The sequence below is a fragment of the Myotis daubentonii genome, chromosome 5 (genome assembly GCF_963259705.1).
Source record: "Myotis daubentonii chromosome 5, mMyoDau2.1, whole genome shotgun sequence".
NCBI lineage: Eukaryota > Metazoa > Chordata > Mammalia > Chiroptera > Vespertilionidae > Myotis > Myotis daubentonii.
Genome location: NC_081844.1, coordinates 5,826,151 through 5,844,893, shown reverse-complemented (window position 1 = coordinate 5,844,893; position 18,743 = coordinate 5,826,151). Strand labels below are relative to the sequence as shown.

The following is an 18,743-nucleotide window of genomic DNA, read 5'->3' as shown; positions in this document are numbered from 1 at the left end:
GCCGCAGGGCGATCAGGGGGTTTGGGTGCTGCCCCGTCACACTGATCCCGGTGCCGGGAGGCCTCGCGGCTCCGCTGATCCCGGTGCTGGGAGGCATATTACCCTTTTACTATATAGGATAGAAGCCTGGTGCACGGGTGGGGGCCGGCTGGTTTGCCCTGAAGGGTGTCCTGGATCAGGGTGGGGGTCCCCACTGGGGTGCCTGGCCAGCCTGGGTGAGGGGATGATGGCTGTTTGCAGCTGGTCACACACCCTTCAGGCTGGGGGTCCCCACTGGGGTGCCTGGCCAGTCTGGGTGAGGAGCTGAGGGCTGTTTTCAGGCTGCTGGGTGACTGAAGCTCTCAACTGCTCCTTTTTTTCTTTTTTCTTTTATTCTGGGCCAGCTTTAGCTCTGGCTCCAGCTCTGAGGCCTCTGCTGCTGAAAGCAGGTATCTGGTTTGTTTGGGTTCTATAATCGAAACACTGTATCAACCCCAGCTCTGAGATCCTGGTGGGCTGAAAGCAGGTTTCTGGGGTTTTGTTTAGCTTCTATATTTGTAACAATGTTTCAAACTGCAAGCTCAGAGGCCGGCAAGGCAGGTGGGGAACATTGGTTTCCTCTGTCACTGAAGCAAGCAAGCCTCATGTTATTTTCTAGCTGCCTGGCTGCCGGCCACCATCTTGGCTGGCAGTTAATTTGCATATCTTGCTGATTAGCCAATGGGAAGGGTAGCGGGCGTACGCTAATTACCATGTTTCTCTTTTATTAGATAGGATAGCTTACATACCACAAAATCTGCCCATTTTAAGTGTAAAAACTCAATAATTTTTTAGTAAATTTACTAAGTTGTGCAAATATCACCACAAACCAGCTCTAGAACATTCTCATCACCCCAATCAGAGCCCTCATACTCACAGCCCAGGCTGCCATTTACCTGTCTTCTGTCTCTATTACTTTGCCTTTTCAGGAATTTTATATAAATTCAATCTTTGGGCTATGACGAAGGGAGTATCATTGTTAAGCTTGGTCGGGAGGAACCTGCCATGTCCATGGATGCCAATTTGAAAGATAATTTGGGCCAACCATTCAGAAGTCCAGCAGGCCAACCTAAAAGCAATGGGCAATGCTGAAATTAAAGATGGAGAAAGATTGCCACTGGCAGTATAGGATATGGGCAGTGAAATATACCCTCAGAGTAGTCAGCACAGTCCTAATGGGCGATTTGTTGTGGTTTGTGGTGATGGCGAGTATATCATCTACACAGCAACGGCTTTGAGAAACAGGAGCTTTGGGTCTGCCCAGGAGTTTGCATGGGCCCATGATCCCTCAGAGCATGCAATAAGAGAGCAACAGTGTTGTAAAGATATTTAAAAACTTTAAGGGAAAAAAAATCATTTAAACCAGATTTTGGAGCTGAAAGTATCTATGGAGGCTTCTTATTGGGGGTCAGATCTGTAAATGTCTTAGCTTTCTATGACTGGGACCATACAGAACTCACACGCAGAATTGAGACTCAGCCCAAACATATTTTCTGGTCTGACTCTGGAGAGCTAGTCTGTACTGCCGCTGAGGAGTCATTTTTTATCCTTACGTATCTGTTGGAAAAAAGTCTTGGCTGCACAGGAAACACATGAGGGAGTTACTGAAGATAGCATTGAAGACGCCTTTGAGGTTCTTGGTGAGATTCAGGAAATTGTGAAAACGGGGCTGTGGGTAGGCGACTGCTTCATTTGCACAAGTTCTGTGAACAGATTAAACTACTGTGTTGGAGGAGAAATAGTCACCATTGCCCACTTGGACAGAACAATGTATCTCCTGGGCTATATTCCCAAAGACAACAGGCTTCATCTGGGGGACACAGAGCTGAACATCGCCAGCCACCCCCTCCTGGTCACCAGACGGCTGTCAGGCGGAGGGACTTCAGCATGGCTGATAAAGCCCGTCCCACCGTTCCCAAGGAACAGAGCACCAGAGTCGCACATTTTTTGGAAAAGCAGGGCTTCAAGCGACAAGCTCTTACAGTATCCACAGATCCGTGGGACATACGGTCTTTTGTGTCTGGCACACTCAGCATGTTTTTGAGGTCTTTGTATTAATTTAGTGGGACAATTGGGGATACTTGAATAAGATCTGTAAAATGGCTAATAAGGCCGAGACCGGTTTGGCTCAGTGGATAGAGCGTCGGTCTGTGGACTGAAAGGTCCCAGGTTCGATTCCGGTCAGGGGCATGTACCTGGGTTGCGGGCACATCCCCAGTAGGAGATGTGCAGGAGGCAGCTGATCAATGTTTCTCTCTCATCGATGTTTCTGACTGTCTCTCTCCCTTCCTCTCTGTAAAAAATCAATAAAATATATATTTTTAAAAAAATGGCTAATAAGATCTGTATCAATGCTAATTTCTTAGTTTACATAATGAAAATATGGTTTTTATATAAGATTTTAATATTAGAGGAAGCTGGATGAAGGGTATGTGCTAACTATACTATTTTTGCAACTTCTTGAAAGAAAATAATTTCAAAATAAGTATTTTCCTTTTTTAGTGTAAGGTTAGGGTTATTATGCACTGCTTGTGGTCTATCATGCCAAAGTTGTGATTTATTTTCAACATAATGGTTCTGCTGGCCTTTCCACTCCCCAAAAGGTCCCTGGTGAGCTCAGCTTCCAGAAGGTTCCTCAGGGCCATGTAGAGGCTTTAGAACAGAGGGCAGGGGTTCTGAGTCATAGGGGCAGGTCCTGCAGGGGTCAGGGAGGGGCTTTTTCACTTCCCTCCTGGTGCCGGCACCTCCAGGGCTGCCCAGGGGGGTGGGGGCGGGGTGGCCATTGTCTGGATGGCCTTGGGCTGGACCCCTTTTCCTGAGCAGACTCAGCCCAGGCCGGGGCCTGGGAGGCTGGGCCAGCTCAGACCAAGGGCTTGGGGAGGGCTCCAGGGGCTGAGACCAGGGACTTCCCCAGAACCTGCTGTTAGTCAGCTTCCTGCCACCCAGGCAGAAGGGGATGAGCTCCGCAGGGAGGATGTTTAGGCCTCAGAAGAAACAAGAGCTTGGCAGAGAAGAGGCCTGGACACCTGCAGGCACCCAGACACACACTCGGGCCACGGATGAGCTGTAATACACTCCCAAGCACCGGGACCCCGAGAGACACAGGCGTGCAACAAGCAGACCGATGGGCACGCGCTGCGCATGGACGTGCCCGGGGCACAGGCCTTCCGCCAGCATGGGTCCTACCCGTCAGGGGCAGGTTTCAGGGAGGAAGAGGGCTGAGTGGGCAGTTAGGGGGCTGGAGGGTGCATCTGGCATCCCTTCCCTGGTGCTCTTGTTTGTTTCTAAGCATCTATCAGCCATGCCCTGTCACTGAGCTCCTATGGGTCAGACTGTTATGCCCAGATTTCAAGACCCCCCAAAGATCCACCACGGAGCACCAAATCCGATGCAAAAGCAGAGAGTCTTCTATACAAGCTCGCTTGGTCCCCCCCTTGTCTCCATTACTGGATGCAAGAGAGAGCCCCGAGTCTCAAGAGAACAAAGAATTTATAGGGCTTGGGGTCGGGGGTGGGGGCAGGGTGCAGCTAGGGTCTGGTTACACAAAGGGGGGGGTGGCTAGCATACTTTTGGCCTTGGGCTAGTCCCCCCCCGCCCCCCCCCCCCCCCCCCCGCTGTCCCATTGGCCGAGATAAGGGCAGGCTGAGTAACTGATACATTCTGCGGCTTTTTCTTGGAAGAGGGGTTAAAGACACAGCTACCAGTCCTGTTCTGTCCTTTCAAGACCTGGCCCACAGTGAGCACAGACTTGGAGACCCATCCCTGCCCTTGAGGTGCTTGCAGCGCTCCCAGCTGGGGAGCAGCTGGTTGGGGTGTAGCTGGGGGAGGATGGGGGCAGAATGGCTGGTTGGTGTTGGCCAGGTACTGAGGGTAAAAGGGTTTCTTGGGAAACCCAGCAGGCACCACAGTCCTCAGGCTGGAGCCTGGGCTTGGGGCAGCAAGAAAGGCCAGGTGGGGGCAAGGTGTGGAGGCTGAGGGGTGCCAGGCCGTCCTGGTGGCCAGGACCTGCTGCAGCAGCAGGTGCTCCAGAGACCCAGCTGCCCAGCCCTTGTCCCTCCCACGGCCTGGCCAGTGCTTGCTTGTGGCCTCACCGGCTCCTGCCTGTGCTTGTGTATCAGTCTGGATGCTGCCACCACTGACCAAAACCCCCTTCCCAGCGGTGTGAGCCTAAAGGAGAAGTGGCCCTTACAGCCAGGGGGGCAGTCCAGGCCAGGTGGCCTCAGGGTGCCTGGACGAGCCCCCTCTCGGTCATGGTGGCCCTGTGTGGGCTCCATCCTCCTCAGGCTGGTGTGTGGCCATCAATGGCCTTCAGCAATCTCCCTCCTCACTCTGAACTCTCAGTTCTAAGGAAGCTTCTAGAGCTGCGTCTCACCATCTTGGCTCTACAGTCAGTTTTGGCTCATGTGTCCTTCCCACAGGTCTCAAGAGGAGTGGGGGCAGCTCTGCCCCGACCACAGGACCAAGTCTGGAGACGGTCAGGGTCTTAGGAAGGAGGGCTGCCGGGCAGGCAGAACAGCAGGCGGTTGCGTGGGGTCAGAGGCCCTGAGAGGATGAGTTTGGCCATCCTGAGTGGGCTGAGCCACCCTGCCAGGCCAGCCGGGCAGCCTTCGGCGTTGTCCGTGCACCTGGAGCCGGGCAGCCGAGGCTGGAGGCATCAGGCTTCCTGGGAGAAAGCGAGTACTTGGCTGTGCCCAGTGTGGGCTGGGTGCTTAGATGACGACCCCTCAACCAGCATAAAGAGCCCAGCGTGCTCAGTGGTGGTAGCTCTGGTTTCCTGAAGCCAGACCTAGGACAAGGGGAGGCTCGCAGGCCAACTGGAACCTGCTGAGCGTGCAGGGCCTGGGGAACACAGGGATGACACGGATGACACCTAGGCTGGAGCACACCTGGGGGGACAGCTTAAGTTCCGTCAGCACAGGGCTTGGCACAGGGACTAGAAAAACTGGAAGTGGCCAGGCTATACCAGCCAGCTGCTCTCTCCTGCCCAGACTCATGTGACCCTGGTTTCCGCCTGCTCAGTTTGACCAGGCTGCCTGCCCCTCTCTGGCCATAGCCACGCCCCTGCCCTTTGCCCTCCATTGCAAAGGGGCGGGAGAGCCAGCCACTCTTCCTCTCCTGGGCCAGCCTCTGAGCAGCCGCTAGGCAGGGGCTGATAAACTCTGCTGCGAGCCCTCTGACACACCAGCTGGCCCGACTGAGCCACCAGCATCACCATGAAGGACGAGGTGGCTCTTCTGGCCACGGTGACCCTCCTGGGAGTTCTACTGCAAGGTGAGCTGGCTCCTGTGTGGGAGGTGGGTGGGCCTCAGACCCTGCAGCCTGCCTTCTGCCCTGCAGGTCTGGGGAGTACTGGAGGGCCCAGGCCCAGATGAGGGGCCCCCAGCCCGGAGTCTGGTGTCCAAGCTCTCCTGACCCCACTGACCGACTACAGGAGGCTGGCATGCCCCGGGGCTGAGGGCCTTGTAGCTTCCCAGATGGGGAGGGGCAGCCCTGAGGGATGTCTGCAGGATGAACGGTGAACCCGGCAGGGACCAAAGGCCCTGAGGGATGACTGAGGTGGTGACCCCTCAACCAGCATAAGAACCCGGAGTCGGAATGAGGCTTCCAGGGAGCAGATGGGCATCCAGCTGTGCTGGGCTGTGGGACCTGAGTGTGTGCGCGCGCCAGGATGAATGGGTGCTCTGGTGCTGGGTACCGATGTGGGACAACCATGGGTCTGGTGCAGCCCCGCTCCAGCCGATCCCTCTTTGGGTGTCCCAGCACGAGAGCCCATCCCCTGGCCTTGCCTTCAAAGGCACCCTCTCCATGCTGGGATCACATGGAGCTGGACAGGGTTAGAACTTGCCCCCTTGGGCCACATAAGGTGCCGGCTTGGTGCCGGTCTCAGACTTAGCCTAGAGCAGTGGTCGGCAAACTGTGGCTGGGCAAACCGCGGCTCGCGAACCACACAGCTCTTTGGCCCCTTGAGTGTGGCTCTTCCACAAAATACCGACTTCTGCGCATGGGCCACGAAGTTTCAATCGCACTGTACGTGCGTGCCTGCACGTGGTATTCTGTGGAAGAGCCACACTCAAGGGGCCAAAGAGCTGCATGTGGCTCGCGAGCCACGGTTTGCCGAGCCACGGGCCTAGAGGACACATTCCTGGGCCAGATACCCCCTCTGCTGAGGACACCACCGTGGATGGGCTGGGACGAGGCACAGCCGGGGCAGGGGCCTGAAGGGTCCACGCAGCCTCCATTTCCAGCCACATCAGCAAGCTTGGCCCTCGGCCCCTGTTCATGTAGCTGCAGGGCTTCCTCCAGATGCTACCCTGCTCGCGGCCACCCTGGTACCACAGTGCCCTTGGGATGATATGTCTGCATAGGGCCTGGCGCCAAGGGCGCAGTAAGATAGTTGGGGACACCCAGCACTGGGCTGTGTGTGGTAAGGGCCTGGCCTGGGGTCCCCTCCACACTCAGACCCCCTAGGGCAAGCCCAGCCGCCCGTGCTGGAATGAAGGGTGGCAGAGCTCTTGGGGTCTGGCTAGAAGGTTGGACTAGAAGGTCCCAGCTGCCACCACCGGAGGTAGGGAGCGTGTCTGTCAGACTTAGGCCAGGGTCCAGAGTGTCTGCACAGAGACACTGAGACGGGAGGCCACTGCTACAGTTTGGAGGCCCAGGAGCCCAGGCTGGGGTGACCCTGGCCTGAGGCAGCGTCAGGAGGCTCTGCAGGTGGGCGCGGGGCTGTTAGCCACAGGGTGCTGCTGCCCTGCACCTGGAAGGGGCAGCCAGCTCTGCCTTAGGCCGTGGTGGCACTCCCTGTGTGGGGACCGAAAGGCAAGGTCCATGTCTAGAGGGGGGACGGGTAGCTGGGCATTTGCCTGCATTTTGCAAGTCAAATGATTTAGCAGGAAAGCCCAAAGGGCCTGCCCACGGCAGGTGTCCCAGGGATTGGCATCCCCCTCCCCTACACTCACAGGGTGCCCAGGCCGCACCCTGCCCTTCCCATGGAGGTCAGGGACACGGGGCAAGCCCAGAGAAGACTGGGGGTGGAGGCCCCTGCCGAGGGCTTTCGAGAGGAGCCCTGAGTTCAGTGTGGAGGCGGAAGTGGAAGAGAAAGGTGCGAGGCCGCTGGGAGGCGGGGTCCCGGGAGGCTGCCGGCGCCGAGGGGCCAGACCTGACTCCCACCCCCTTCGCCCCAGCCTACTTCTCGCTGCAGGTGATCTCGGCGCGCAGGGCCTTCCGCGTGTCGCCGCCGCTCACCACCGGCCCCCCCGAGTTCGAGCGCGTCTACCGAGCCCAGTGAGGCGCGGCGGCAGGGCCCGGGCAGGGGCGCGCGCCGGGGCGGGCAGGGTCGCAGGCCCGGCGACGCCTCACGCCGCCCCGCCCTCCGCAGGGTGAACTGCAGCGAGTACTTCCCCCTGTTCCTCGCCACCCTCTGGGTAGCCGGCATCTTCTTCCACGAAGGTCTGGGCGCGGGGCAGGGGGGCGCGCTGGAGCCCAGGGTCCCCCGCCCGGTGCGCTGACCCCGCCCGCCGGCCCCCAGGTGCGGCGGCCCTGTGCGGCCTCGTCTACCTGTTCGCGCGCCTCCGCTACTTTCAGGGCTACGCGCGCTCCGCCCAGCAAAGGTGAGAACCGGGCGGGGTCACCACGCCCGGCCACCGGCGGGGGGCGGGACCCTTTTGGGGAGCCAGGCTGGTGGGCGGGGCGGGGACTGGTGGGCGGGGCGGGATCGCGAAACAGGGGCGGGGCCTCGGGCGGGCCTGCGGGAGGGGCGGGGCTTCCTCCAGGCCCCGCCCCCGGCACGCCGTCCGCAGGCTGGCCCCGCTGTACGCGAGCGCGCGCGCCCTGTGGCTGCTGGTGGCGCTGGCGGCGCTCGGCCTGGTCGCCCACTTCCTCCCCGCCTCCCTGCGCGCCGCACTCGTGGGGCGGCTCCGGACGCTGCTGCCCTGGGCCTGAGACCGAGGACGCGGGACCTGCGGAGCTGGACCGGAGCCGGGCCGCCTGGAGGGCGGGGGGAGGGGACCCCTCACCCCACCCCAGTCTCTAATTAAAGTGCTCGCGACCAGACCCGAAGGCGCTCTCTGTCGGTCAGGGTCGCGCTCCGTGTAGCAGTCAGTCGAGTGGGCTTCCTGGGGGGTGGGGGGCAGGCCGAGGAAGGAAAGCCGCCCCCTCCAGCAGGGCCGCGATCTGGCCGTAGGTCCGTCCTCTCCCAGCCCAGGGCGCCATCTCCTCTGCGCCTCACCCTATTCCTGTTCCCGGGCCTTTACACCAGACATCAGGGACCCTCTCTCGTCAGCACTGGGCCCCCGGTGTCTAGAACAGTGTAGGTTTTCAGGGCACCCTGCCTCCGAGCGGGGGGAGGGGGGGGGGCGAGGGGCGGGAGCGAACGTGGTAGGCGCCTTCAGAAGTCGGGGTGCCTTGAGGGACGACTGGGGAGGACCTGCAGGCCGCCAATAACGTCCCTCAAGAGTGACTGTTAGTCCAGTCTCGGCAGGAGCTCTGCAAGCGGGTGACAAAGTGTGCAAAGGCCCGACGTGGGCGGGAGCCCCCCCAGTGTGTCAGAAGGGTGGGTAGGTGATGGAGGCCTTGGCACCCTGGACTTGGAGGAGGGCAGGGCCGAGGGCCTTGAAGGGGGAACGGGCCAGGGGTGCCTTGGGTTTCAGAGGCCCCACGGCAGGCAGCCGGGGTGAAGGAAGCTAGGGGCGGGCTTGGAGGCCCTGTGGAGGGGCAGCTTTCCAAGGCCAGGGCCTGGTTCCGCGCCGCCCCCACCTTCCAGTATCCAGACCCTTCAAGGTGGCGCCGGCCTGGACCGGACAGCGCCAGGAAAATGGGGTTGTGCAGAGGTGGGCGCAGGTGGGCACAGGTGGCATCACCTGGTGCCCGCTCCCCACCCCCACCAACTGGAGCTCAGAGCACCGGGTATGAGGCACACACTTCATTAACCCTTTATTACAAGTCACGCTCTTATAGAAGTATATGTGGACTTAAGTGAAAAAAATCAAATGTATCCAAGAATAAAAAACACAGCACGTAAGTAGTATATGCATTCCAGTGTTCGCGCCGGAGAGCGCAGGCGCCCAGGAAAAGCTCTTCTAAAACGGCCTGGCTCCAGCCCACCTGCCAGCTGCGAACAGTTCAGGGCGGCACAGGCCGGCCTTAGGCACAGTGTGGGGACCACCACCTCCTCCCGCGGCCGGGCGGGTGGGCAGCACCAGCTCCTGGGGCCTCCCGGCCAGCGGCAACCCCAGGCTGCTGAGAGGTGCCAGGAACAACCCCTCAGGCTGGGTGGGCCACATCTGGCCCTGCGGGGGCAGCAGCGAAGACGTCCTGGTCTCCTGGGCTTCAGGGCCAGTCCTCAGAAGTCCTCCGTCAGTCCGCCTTCTTCAGGAAGATCTGGAAGAGCAGGCCCGGGGTCAGCAGGGGCCACAGAGCTGGCCCCAGGAAGCCACTCGGAACAGCTCCGTGCTCCCTGCCCCTGCCGTGTCCTGCCTCACCTCGCTCAGAATGACCCACACGGGCGAGTCTGTCTGGATGGAGAGGCGCAGTGCTTCCAGGGGACCGAAGGCAGGGTCCACCTCGCCCTCCGCCACGCCTTTGTAGAAGGAGCCTGGGGACAGCAGTGCTGAGAGCTCGTCCCGAGACCCCTGCTCAGCCCAGCCTCTCCCCCCTCTGCCTGCCGGACCCCACTCACCTATCTGGAGGTAGCCATCGGGGCTCCGCGGGTACCGGAGGGTGGTTGAGCGGCCCTCCTGCAGGGCCTCCTTGTCTGACTGGGGGTTCTGGGGGCGAAATCAAGGGGCTGAAGCCAGGGCTGTGGGAGAGGTGGCCTCAGTGCACACCCACACGCGACCACACTCACGTCAAAGGGCAGCACCTCCACAGAAGTGTTGAAGAGCTTGTCCTCTGGGTGCTCAATGTTGCCGCTGCGGAAGAAGAACCTGCAGCCAGGCAGGCCTATGAGCTGCTGCAGGGTGGGAGCTGCCCAGGCACACTGCCCAGCAGAGAAAAGGCCAGGCTTGGGCCCCGGGTGCTGGGCGACGCTGGCACCACCAGGGGCAGCCATTGGCTGTGCAAGGGAGCCAGGCCTTACTCCTTGGAGGGTGGTGACGGGCAGCGTCACTGGGCCCCCCGGGGCCCCGCCTGACAGTCTTTACAAGGTAGCTACCATTAGGCACCCCACTCTTCAGATAAGCAAACTGAGGCATGGCGGGGTGGAGTCATTTGCTGGGGTCACAGGGGTTTGTGGTGAGGCCGGTACCCTGGTGGCCGCCCTGCCCCTCCCCCAAGGGGGCCCGTGGGTGCCGTCACTGACCGCTCAAGGCGCAGTGGCTGGAAGAAGCGGAAGCGGATGAAGTCCCCGGCAGCAGGCGTGAAGGCCCAGAAGAAATCCTCCCGCAGGTAGGCCTTCTCCAGGGTGAAGTGCTGGTACGTCTTGAGGCTCGTGCTCACTTCGGCCGGGGGGTTCATGTGCTCCTTCCGCAGCGCCTGCTTCCCAAAGTCCTTGTCCTAGTCCCGGAGAGACAGTGCTGCCGGAGTGTGCCCTGGACGGGCCCTGCTACCCCTTGGCCCGCCCCACCCAGGCAGAGCCGGCTCCCACCTTCAGCTTCTGAATCTTGCCGGCCAGTGAGGAGTGCGTGCCCACGTGCTGGAAGAGGGACGGCTTGAAGCGGATGCGGAGGTTGGCCTTCTGCCGGTCACAGTGCTTCTGGGGAGGGAGGGCGACGTTCTAAGTGAGCTCACGCCCGCCCCCGAGGCCAGGGCCCGCCCCCAGCAGCACCATGTCCTGAGTCAGGCGCACACCCGCAGACACGTCCACGCTGGAGGTTGCGAGCGGCACCGCCCGGCCTGCCGCCTGCAGCCCCTGCTCACCGCGTCCTTCTCAGGGTTGCAGACCTTCACCCACAGAATGTGGTCCAGGAGCCAGTCGATGGGCTTGTCCCGATAGAACATGAGGATGAACTCCACAATCAGGCTCAGGTCCAGGGACTTGAACATCTTCCCTGGTGGGGAGGGGGGAGGGTGCTGAGTGGGCAGCTCTGCCCTGCCCTGCCTCCTCTTAATCCCTGTGGGAACCACTAGGGAGGGTCCCACAGCAAACCCTGTGCCCAGCTGCAGGCAGGTGTGGGCACCAGGGGCCAGACACTGATGGTGACTCTGAGGGCAGGTGGGAAGAGGCCAGATGTGGCTCCAGGGGCCTGGAGTGGTGTTGCAGGGTATGGGGTACGGGGCAGGGCAGGGGGTGGGAGGGTTATGATGCGGGGGCGGGGGGGTGGGGAGAGACTGAGGGCTCTGTTGAGGTCAGTGGGATGAAGGGTGGGGACCCACCAATGAAGCCCAGCTGGGAGAACTCCAGGATCATCCAGTCCTCTGAAGGCTGCTGGAGAGCGAAGTTCTTCATGGTGCTCAGGTAGTTGGGCTTGGCCACTATGTCGTCCTCCAGCTGCACCGTGAGGGGAAGAAGGGGCCTGGGACTCAGGGTGGGCACAGGGCAGGGCGGCAGGCATGTCCCAGGCCCCGCCAGGGTCTGGGGAGGGGCGCAGAGCAGGGCCGGTGCTGACCTGTACGTAGTAGATGCCTTTGGACTGCGCGTACATCATGAGGAAGCAGTAATCGAGGTTCTGTTTGGTCCTCCACCTGTGGGCCAGGGGCAGGGCCTCGGAGCTCAGACCCTCCTCCTCCTCCTCCTCCTCCTCGGCGCACAGACCCCACCCCATGCAGGGGTCCTCCAGTGGAGACGCGGAGGCACTACAGCCAGCGGCCTGGGCCCTCAGCACAGCCAGAGAAGGTTGCTGGGGGACCTGGAAAGGGGCAGTGCTAGTACCTGACTCTCTCCTTGGGGTCCCCAAAGGACTCTCGGAGCCGGGAGAAGTCAGGGTAGAAGTGCGGGGAAGGGGCGATGACCTCCAGGAGCCCGGAATGGATCTCTGTGGGGAACCTGGAGGACAGGAAGGCCCAGTGGGTGTGCAGCCTCCAGGGCCCGGAGCAGGGCAGAGCTGAGCAGCCAGACCCTGTCCCTTCTGGGGGCCCACAGGCAGCCATCACTGAGGCGATGGGGCTTGGAGGGGTTGGGCCACCTCTACACACCCACTGCCTCCAGCCCACAGGGCAGCACCCTCCTCAGGTCACTGTCGTGGGGGGGGGGGGGCAGGATCTGCCTCCCAGTCCGCCACCAAGGGCCCTCCTCCCACCAGCTTCCTGGGCTGCCAGTACTCACAAGGCCTTTATGTTGTCTGTCACCAGCGAGGTGTACTGCGGGTCAGTCTGTGGGGAGACCAAGCAACCACCCTAAGCAGGACTGCTGCCCAATGGCCTGGAAGAAGGGGCCAGGGCAGGGGCGCGGGCCTCACACGGAGCGAGTGAGCCCCGATCCTGAGGGCCGAGTGAGGCTGGGCGGTGGGGCCTCGGAAAAAGCCCTTTGGGTAGGTGCCTGGGGGTGGGGCAAGTAGGTAAACGGCATCTCCACGAGGGGGCGCTAAAACGCCGTAACTTTTTATCTTGATAAATTTGTGAATGACAGGAAACTGGTAGCTCTCCACTCGGGATGCTGCCCTTTCCATTTCTCCTTCAGTCACTGGGTGCCAGGTGTCCCCCTGTGAGTGGGTCCCGGCCCCGCGCCCCGCCCACTCGCCTCGGCAATGAGCACCACGATGACCGAGTCCTCCTTCTCCTGCGGGCTCAGCTCCGAGATGAGCGAGTGCAGCGTGTCCTTCAGATAGGAGTGCACCTCGCGCCGCACACTGGGGATGCCCATCACCACCGACACTGCGGGGAGCAGGGGTCCTCAGGCCTGGCCACCGGGCCGCCCACCCCTGCGAATGGCCCTCCGGCCCCGCCCCTACCTCCCGTGCGGCCCTGGCCCACGCGCACTGCCGGCTGCAGGCTGCTCTCCTGGGCCAGCAGGTGCGGCAGGTGGTGGAAGACGGTGGGCAAGTGCAGCACGTGCTTATGCGAGACGTTCCACGGCTTCAGTCGTGGGTCCTCTGGGAGGGTCAGGAAAGGACGGTCAGACGGTCAGACCGCGGGCCTGCCCGCTCCCCCGCCGCCCGCTGGGCCTCTCACCGGTGAGCCTGCCCCAGGTGCGATTGCCGTCGCGGTCTCGCAGCGCCTGCCTCTCGGACACGGCCCTCTTGATCTCGTCCAGCACCAGGTTGAGCTCCTTGGAGCGCTTCAGGCTCTCCTGCTCAGCGGCGTGCAGCCGGTCGCGCAGTGCCAGGAACTCCCGCTGGTACACGTCCACCACATCACCTGTGGGTGGTCCGCAAGCGGTCACCAGGGGCGGCCCAGAGCTGACCTACAGCCTTTGGAGGGTGCCAGCATACACCTGCGTGCCCATCTGTGCCACAGGCCATCTGCATCTGCTGTCGTGTCTGCCACATGGGAGTTTTCGGGGGTTGCACAGGGTCGCTTTGAAGTCACACTGACACACCTGGGGGAGAAGCCTCCACTGGGGAGTAGCACTGTCCAGCACTCTCTCCTGCCCCCCAGGCATTTTCTCCTGTGAGGAGGTATCTGAAGTGGGAGGGCTGCAGGATCACTTACAGTCCCGCGTGGGGCAATCCTTTTCCACCCTCTGGCTTCTCCTTGCCGCATCTACTCCTGCATCTACTCCTGCCAGCGGGTGGGACACCCAAAGGTCCCATCCAGCCACAAAGACCCAGCCCTTCCTCAAGGGGTTTCTTAGCACGAGCCACACCTGGATTCCCTCAGTCTCACACCAGCCCCCAGCGCTCAAAGGAGCAAATGTTGAGAAACTAGTCCAGGGTCATTCGGTGAGTCAGCAGCAGAGAGGGGCCATTTCTGATGCGCTGAGGCCTGCTTCTTGGGAGACCTGTGTCAGAACCTCCAGCAAGACCCATTTCGGGTGTTGGGGTGCAGGGTGAGAAGCACAGAGGTGGGGCTGCCTGACAGGACAGAGGAATCCCTAGGGTGCCCCTACCTGGCTCCACTGGTTGGGCAGGGACCAGTGAGCAAGTATGAGACAAACAACATCCCTACCTGTGGCTGGCACAGCAGGTCCTGGAGGGCTGTGCACACCAGGCTTTCTGGTCTCACCAGTGCCACCTTCATTTGCAATTACCCACAACTCCTTGTCCTTGCCTACGGGCCATGCTCCACACACATGCTGTCCTCTCTTCTGCCTGGGACCCCTTTCCTCCTCTGGGCCCAATGAACACAGTGTGGCCTTCAAGGCCTGGTTTCAAAGTCTCCAAGTGCAGGAATCCTCTCCCACCCCCAGGCAGTTCTTCTACCCCTCCATCCCTGGTGGTGTCACTCCCGACAGCTGTGTGCACCAGAGGTCACAGCCAAGGCAAAGTTCAATCACCTCATGCCCAAGATGGTTTGGCTCAGTGGATAGAGCGTTGGCCTGTGGACTGAAGGGTCCCAGGTTTAATTCTGGTCAAGGGCACATGCCCGGGTTTTGGGCTCGATCCCCAGAGGGGACCTGCAGGCAGCAGCTGATCAATGATTCTGTCTCATCATTGATGTTTCCATCTTTCTCCCTCTCCCTTCCTCTCTGAAATCAACAAAAATATATTTTTACAAATTTCAGTCATCTCAGGACACGACTACTTCTGGAGCACTCCATCCCCAGCTGGCCCCAACCTCCAACCCCTTGGGGTGGGGAGGCGGAGGTTGTATCAGGTTACAGGTTCTGCGCTGGGTTCCAAGGCCGGGTTACCCTGGAAATCTGAACCCTTGAACAAGGAGCTGCCCGGCCCAGCAGGAGGCAGTTCAGAGTCACCTGGACATAGCAGGTGGCCTTCCTCCTGCTGAGTCCCTGCCCACCTACCTGTTGGCCCCTGCTGCCCACCCCTGTGCAGTGGGGCCCTTTGCGAAGTAGGGGGATGTGAGGAGGCCTCACCCCCTCTGACTGCTGCCTCTGCCTTCCACTCCCCCTCCCTTTCTCTAATCTTTAAGTAGGCTGAGCTCTGTCCAACCTTAGCCTGCCCCTGGCGGACAGGCTGGGTAGGTAGCGGTGGGCACTGTTGCCCTGAATCACCGACTACCAAGGCCTGGCACAGCCTGCTCCATACCGTGCTGCCCTTCCAGGGGCCTCCCTCTGTCCAGGTCCTGAGCTTCCTCCCTTTACTAAAAGGAGATGGGCCGTGGGGTTCCTGGGCCTGGTTCCTGTCCACACAGACCCTCTTATCATTTCCCTGAACACTGACCCTGTCCCTCAGCAGCCCGCCCGTGGTCCCTCTGCACCCTGCCCGTGGTCCCTCTGCACCCTGCCCGTGGTCCCTCAGCACCCTGCCCATGTCCCTCAGCACCCTGCCCGTGGTCCCTCTGCACCCTGCCCGTGGTCCCTCAGCAGCCTGCCCGTGGTCCCTCAGCAGCCTGCCCCTGCCCTGCCTGTTGCCCGCAAGGTCCCCAGCTTCTCGCTTGTGGGCCCAATCTGTTCTCACCTGTCAAAGCCAGAAGCTCAAGCTCTGTGACTGCTTGTCCAGGTGCTGAGCCTTAGGCCAGAGTTCTGCCAGGCTCTCCTGCACCCCACAACCTGCAAGGGCTGGGTGGGTGGACTGAAGTGGTGAGTGGGTTGGGAAGGCAGCTCAAGTGATGGAAAGGGCAAAGGTCTGGGAGCCCTGGTTTCTGGGAGCTAGGGCTGAGGGGACCTGGTTTTTCCTTCTATCCATACCTTCTTATCCCAGGGAGATGGGGGGGGGGGGGGGGGGCTGGCCCCAGGGAAGGACTGCAGCTGTGGCCATACTATTGGAGGTTTTCCCACCGGAAGGCAGAGTAATCGGGACACCTGAGGCCCATGACCACAGCTTCCCTGTGGTCGCCTCTTGGCTGAGGACACAGACCTGCGCCCATGCTGAGGGAGGGGAAACGAGGGGAAACGGGCTCAGAGGGGCCCGGGCAGGTCTCTTGTTCACCAGCAGGTGGGGCCGGGGGTGGAGGGGGCAGCGGTTCACTTCCCCTCCCGCACTCGTACCCATACTCCCAGTCGGGAAGGGCCCCCACTGCTGAAGCTCAGGGTGCCAGGAAGCCAGCCCTGGCTGCTGTCCTCCCTGGGGAGGGGCTTTCAGCAGATACTTGGCCGAGGGCTCCAGGCTGAGCGCTAGCAGTGCCGGTGCACAAATGTGGTCAAGGCTGGATGTGAAACCCATATCCGGGGCCCTTCCTGCCAAGGCCTACATGTCCTTCCTGGCCCTGGGCTTTCAGGATGCCATCTTCTCCTGCTGCCTCCTTCTTCTCTGGCTACCTGCCCGCCTCCTCCCTTCCCTACAGACCCAGGTTCCTCTGTCCCCCCCCCCCCCCCCCTAAGTATCAGTGCCTGGGCCAACCCTATCCTGAGCTCCCCACTGGCTGCAAACTGGGACCCAGGATCCCGTCTGGCCTCAGCCTGGCTGTCTGGCTTCTCCACAGGCCTAACAGCATTGTCTATCTGTGAGAATAAGAAGGGCTCACAGAAGAGCTCAGATGCAGGCTTCTCGAGGCCTCCAAAGATCTGGCCCTACTGGGCCCCCAGAAACAGTGACAGCTCTCGACCAGCAAGGCCCAGGTCACACCCTCACCAGGCCCCACAGGCTCCTTGGCCTCCGCGCCCCAGGGCGGAGGATCCCCGCATCTGAGCTCCACAATTCTTTGGCCGAGGGTGCTCTCATTCTCCCCGGGGCCCTGGAGTGCCAGTCTCCTCGATGCCCCTCAGGGAGTGTGAGCCCTAAATGGAGCCACTGGAATCCCCCCTCTGCTGCTCGGGACACTGGTGGGGCCTGCGCTACGGCCCCTGACATCAGGCTGAGGGCCTGTGGCCGCGCAGGAGGCACACAGAAACGGTACCCTGGCCAGGACAGGTATCCAGGCTCGTCACTCCACCTGCAGTCGGACAAAGGTGCCCCAACCCATCAGGTATAGCCCCACCAGGGCCTCCATGCCAGTCTGCTTACATGGCCACCCTTCCAAGGGTCCAACTGCCATTCCCAAGGTGACACCCCACCTGACGAGACTGCCCAGCCACGCTCTCCCCAGGTGACACACCCCACTCGAGACCTGGAGAGAACGCTCAGTCCTCCCTGTGTCCAGCCCCAGGGGTGTCCCCTCAGGCCCCTGGCCTCCACCCACAGGACTGCAGGAGGCCGGGCAGGCAGGGGCAGGTGGGAAGGGCGGCTGGGGCCGAGGGTCAGGAAGGCTAGCTCCTCCCCAGCCTCAGTCTGTGTGGCTGGGGGAACGGGGAAGCAGGAAGTGGAGGGAGCGGAGGTTCGGTTGACCTCAGCCGGACCCTGCCGAAGCCTCCGCAGGAAGGCCAGGAGGCAGGAAGGAAGCCGCTTTTTCCTGGTGGCTCCTGCGCTGCAGGCTGGATGGACCAGGGCTTGCAGTCCATCCAGCCCCTGCCATCTCCAGCCAGTCCTGGAGCCCGCCTCCCCCCACCTCCTACTCCCAAGGTGCCAGCCAGACCCAGAGGCCACGGTGGTGGGTGGGCCAGCCTGACCGAGCTTGGGGGGGCGAAGGGGTGGGGAGACCACACCAAGTGAGTTCATGGGCAGCTGGGGCTGGGCTGGCTGCTCATGAGGTCCGCCCGGCACTCCTGGGCCGGCAGCCCCTGCACCCAGGCCCTGGGGAGCAGTCCGGGGCCACTTGTCATCGAGGGGGGCTGCGGACACCCCAGAGCAGCCCGGGCAGCGGGGGTGTGACCATGTAAGCAGGGTGGTGCGCGGGAGGGTCGCCGTCTGGGTGTCTCGCTGTCCCTGCACACCTGTCTCAGGACACAGCGCCTGCTCCTGCGCAGGTGCCCGCAGCCCCGGGAAGCACTGACGGCCGCCGTGACCTTGCATCTCTGTCCCTCCGAGGACCCCGAGGTGCCCAGGTGCGAGGGGGAGCGACCACCTGGCCCGGGCGCCGCGGGAGGCACCGGCGAGGGCGAGTTCGTGGTCCCGGCGGCCGGCCAGCGGGGCGGGGAGGGAGGGGCGCCTCCCGCGCCGGGCGGGGAAGGCCGCGCGTCCGCTTCCGGCCGCTCCGCGACCCCCGCCCGGCCGCCCGGCCGCGGCGCCCAGGTGCGGGCGGGGACTCACCTTTCTGGCCGCCGAGCGCCGCGTACCAGGACAGCGAGAGGAGCGCGCACAGGCAGAGCAGCAGCAGCGTCAGGAAGGGGCCATTGCGGAGCCTCATCTCCCCGGGTGCGCGGCGGGCGCCGGCGGGGCCGAGGCCGCATGGCCCGGGAGCGGGGCCGGGCGCGGGCCGGAGGCGGCGGGGGCCGGCGGGGGCCCCGGCCCCGGGGCGGGGCGGGGCGGGGCCCGGGCCGGGCGGGCTGGGCGGCTCCTCCGGGCCGGGCGCGGGGCGCGGGGCGCGGGGCGCGGGGCCTTCCTCCGCGCGGGGCCGGGCCGGGCCGGGCTGGGCTGGGCTGGGCGGCGAAAGCCGGGGCCCGGCCTGGATCCGGGGCCGCCGCGGAGTCGGCTGCGCGGGGCGGGGCGGGGCGGCCCCGACTTAAAGGGGCCGCAGCACCCGCCGCTGCCGCCAGCACCCGAGGAGGCGGGGCGCTCGGGTCGGCTCAGGTAGGTGGAGGCGGCGCCTTGGCGGGTGCGGCGGGCCCTCCCAGCCCTTCTTAGCGACAGTTCTTATTATGACACCCCCCGCCCCCCGATGCCATCCCGTCACCCGCGGCGCTCGGGGCGCTCCCAGGTCTGAGCGGGTCCAGGCGCCGGGAGGGAAGGTACGGCGGAGCTGGCACTGCCTGCACCCCGCGGCGACCTCCCCTCCCGGGACCTTCCGGTCGCAGATGCAGGCGTGCTAGGGACGGAGGT

General features: G+C 62.6%; 2 protein-coding genes and 1 pseudogene across 3 annotated transcripts; 2 read left to right on the top strand and 1 right to left on the bottom strand.

Moving 5' to 3' along the window:
* Positions 1-969: 969 nt before the first annotated feature.
* Positions 970-2,076, top strand: LOC132234454 (coatomer subunit beta'-like; annotated as a pseudogene).
* A 3,034-nt stretch (positions 2,077-5,110) lies between these two features.
* LTC4S (leukotriene C4 synthase) lies at positions 5,111-8,067 on the top strand. Its single transcript, XM_059695646.1, has 5 exons — positions 5,111-5,289; positions 7,200-7,299; positions 7,394-7,464; positions 7,544-7,625; positions 7,815-8,067. The coding sequence occupies exons 1-5, from the start codon at positions 5,232-5,234 to the stop codon at positions 7,954-7,956; spliced, it is 453 nt and encodes a 150-aa protein (XP_059551629.1). The 5' UTR covers positions 5,111-5,231; the 3' UTR covers positions 7,957-8,067.
* An 866-nt stretch (positions 8,068-8,933) lies between these two features.
* Positions 8,934-18,205, bottom strand: MGAT4B (alpha-1,3-mannosyl-glycoprotein 4-beta-N-acetylglucosaminyltransferase B). 2 transcript variants are annotated; one of them, XM_059695644.1, is made up of 15 exons: positions 18,015-18,203; positions 13,060-13,245; positions 12,840-12,980; positions 12,629-12,762; positions 12,215-12,261; positions 11,822-11,935; positions 11,559-11,634; positions 11,326-11,440; positions 10,870-11,000; positions 10,598-10,705; positions 10,313-10,506; positions 9,860-9,938; positions 9,692-9,779; positions 9,495-9,607; positions 8,934-9,393 (listed from the first exon to the last, which is right to left on the bottom strand). In XM_059695644.1, exons 1-15 carry the CDS (start codon positions 18,109-18,111, stop codon positions 9,370-9,372), a joined length of 1,647 nt encoding a protein of 548 aa, XP_059551627.1. In that variant the 5' UTR covers positions 18,112-18,203; the 3' UTR covers positions 8,934-9,369. The 2 variants fall into 2 exon arrangements, with proteins under 2 accessions (XP_059551627.1, XP_059551628.1); XM_059695645.1 differs by lacking the exons at positions 8,934-9,393; positions 9,495-9,607; positions 9,692-9,779 and having other exon boundaries at positions 9,861-9,991; positions 18,015-18,205.
* Positions 18,206-18,743: the final 538 nt, after the last annotated feature.